Source organism: Daktulosphaira vitifoliae, unplaced genomic scaffold, assembly GCF_025091365.1.
Source record: "Daktulosphaira vitifoliae isolate Bord-2020 unplaced genomic scaffold, ASM2509136v1 Scaffold_1, whole genome shotgun sequence".
Lineage (NCBI taxonomy): Eukaryota > Metazoa > Arthropoda > Insecta > Hemiptera > Phylloxeridae > Daktulosphaira > Daktulosphaira vitifoliae.
Window position 1 is genome coordinate 5,334,735 of NW_026099572.1, and position 2,492 is coordinate 5,337,226.

The following is a 2,492-nucleotide window of genomic DNA, read 5'->3' on the forward strand; positions in this document are numbered from 1 at the left end:
TCTCTATCAAAATTGATTGAGGTTTTTCTTTGGGTGTACGTATTAACGTCTATAGGTGAGTCTAGTGAAAATTTTAAGTCTTAAGAAGGCAAACGATGGCAATGAGCGTTTTTCTTAAAAAAATGTGATATTTTTAAACGCTATTCTCTTCTTTGCGAATAATTTATCTAACATTGTCAAATTTTTTAATGTTTTATTAAATAACAGGATATGTTTAGACGTAATATTTTATTGCTAAAAGATATTAAAAAAAATTAGAATAGGGACTATGCACAACTTTTATATGCGTTCATTTTACATACGCAAGCAAAACGTATAAAGGTATTGTACCAGTAATAAAATTAATTAAATAAATATGAATTTCATCATTATATTTACATTTTCATATAACAAAAAAACGTATTATATTTAACTTCATGACTCAGGTCATAAAAAAATTTAATACTCTTTTACATATATTATACATTAATTAGATTAGGACATAAAAATTTATTCAGTAAGTAATACAAGTTTATCGTCAATATGTGTTTTGTTTATTCAGTATTGCTCTTCATTTTTTACCCAGTAGTATTTTCATTTGGTCCAAATTTAAGTAGTGAAGTTAATCAACTATTACAAAATAATATAGGATGGAATCAACTTGCAATGAATTTAGAGGACGCTATTTTTGACAATGTTGAGATGAGACCATATAAGTTAAAAGAGATACTAGAAATTGATTCTGATGGTAATCATGGTAACAGTAAAAATATTCAAGACAAAGTAAGACATCTTTATATATTTGTAAACTGCTATAACGCAAATAACATAGTGAGTTTTATTGCACATATCAAGGTGGTAGTTGAAAAGTGCAGTTCATTAAACAATGAAAATGACAAGGAAGATTGCTTGAAATTTTTAGAAGACACGTTCGTTTTATATCGTAAATATTTAGAACACATGAAATATGTGCAATTATATTTTTTTAAAAAATTATATAAAACATATCAATATGATATAACGCCTACGATACAGATATTAGAAAGTGTAACAGACTTTTCTAATTTTGATGAGTGCAAAACTAAGTTGTGTGAAGCTGAAATATCTTTGTGCAATTTTTTAAATGCAAATTATAGACCAGTGTATAACAGAATTCACAACAATATCATCAGAGTTTCTCCACAAGCAGAAACAATATTTAACAAATATTTTGTAGAAAATAAACCTTTTACATATGTAATTACTGAATTTGAAAAACGAATCACTGTTTTTAGCAAATTATTTAAAGATGAATATAAAGCGATGGGTTTTCGCATAAAGATTTTGAATGAAATAAATAATTAAAGAACTACTGACAGAAGTAACATAAATAAAATATTTGACAGTGTGGAAAAAAACTACAAAGTAATAACATTACATTGATGCTATCACAAAATAATAAATATCAGATTTCATCTTTACTGCAACAGTATGTATCTCAAAAATTGTCATAATGAGATTTTTATAAATAATGATATAATTAATGTTTTTGAATATTTTTTCATCATACAGAATGTTGATATAATCCTAATGATTGTTTTAATACTTGTAACTCGATATCTCTTAAAATAATAATTTAATTGTTATTTTTAATATTTTTAGTTTATAAATTTCTTGATTTATCAGTTATTAAAAACTTTTTTAACTCATCCATTATACCTTATAAGGTTGTCAACCTAATTTTTTTAAATTGAAACATACATATTTTACTAGTTTATGAAATAAAAATTATTTAATTAAGAAAATTACAGGTTGATAACAATTTTTAGAATAGTACTACAGAAGTTATTACTATTTTAAAGTATAAACTGGACATCAGACATATGCATAACAATATTAAATAAATTTTGATCATTAGACAATTTTTATCTGTTCTCCTTTGCCTGTCAAGGTATAAAATGTTGAAAACATTCAAAAGATGTTAAAAGAATCACCTTGTTTTTTTTTAAGACTCAAAATTTCATAATATGTTATAAAAATAAAATCACCATTTATATTAAAACATGTACAATTAAATTTTTTTATTCCTAAAAATCTACAACAACTGAAATAAGTATCAATATATATGATATAAATTACTTTATACCATTGCTCATACATTAGCGCAATCCGGGAGGGTATAGGAGGACTTATTACCTCTAATTCTATCACAGCCTCCCTCCAAAGTTACAAAAACTATTTTTAAATGTATATACAATGTTGAAATATTTATAAGAAAGGAAGAATTTTAATTAGTTCTTCTAAAAATTGTGTTTAAATTACGTTAATTTGCTCTTAATAATTGATGTGATTGTTTTTTTATTAAACACTTTGAATATATGTCACACTAGTCATATTATAATTAGTCATGCTTAACTAATTATTAAAAATACTACCTTTTAAATTTAATTTACTAAACAATAAAAATTATAGTAACAGTAAAATTATAATTATTGAAATTTAATGTTCAGCTACAATCAATTTTTAGACCTTCA

General features: G+C 23.8%; 1 protein-coding gene across 1 annotated transcript; it reads left to right on the forward strand.

The window, feature by feature from the left end:
* Positions 1–474: 474 nt before the first annotated feature.
* Positions 475–2,288, forward strand: LOC126896114 (uncharacterized). The gene is made up of 2 exons (XM_050668599.1): positions 475–762; positions 835–2,288. Exons 1-2 carry the CDS (start codon positions 523–525, stop codon positions 1,321–1,323), a joined length of 729 nt encoding a protein of 242 aa, XP_050524556.1. The 5' UTR covers positions 475–522; the 3' UTR covers positions 1,324–2,288.
* Positions 2,289–2,492: the final 204 nt, after the last annotated feature.

What these genes read in the sequence shown, in the direction of transcription:
- LOC126896114 (XM_050668599.1), top strand. Translation starts at nt 523, where the DNA reads ATGTGTTTTGTTTATTCAGTATTGCTCTTCATTTTTTACCCAGTAGTA. An exon ending in GTAAAAATATTCAAGACAAA is followed by an intron (nt 763 to 834) that starts GTAAGACATCTT and finishes GCACATATCAAG; the next exon opens with GTGGTAGTTGAAAAGTGCAG.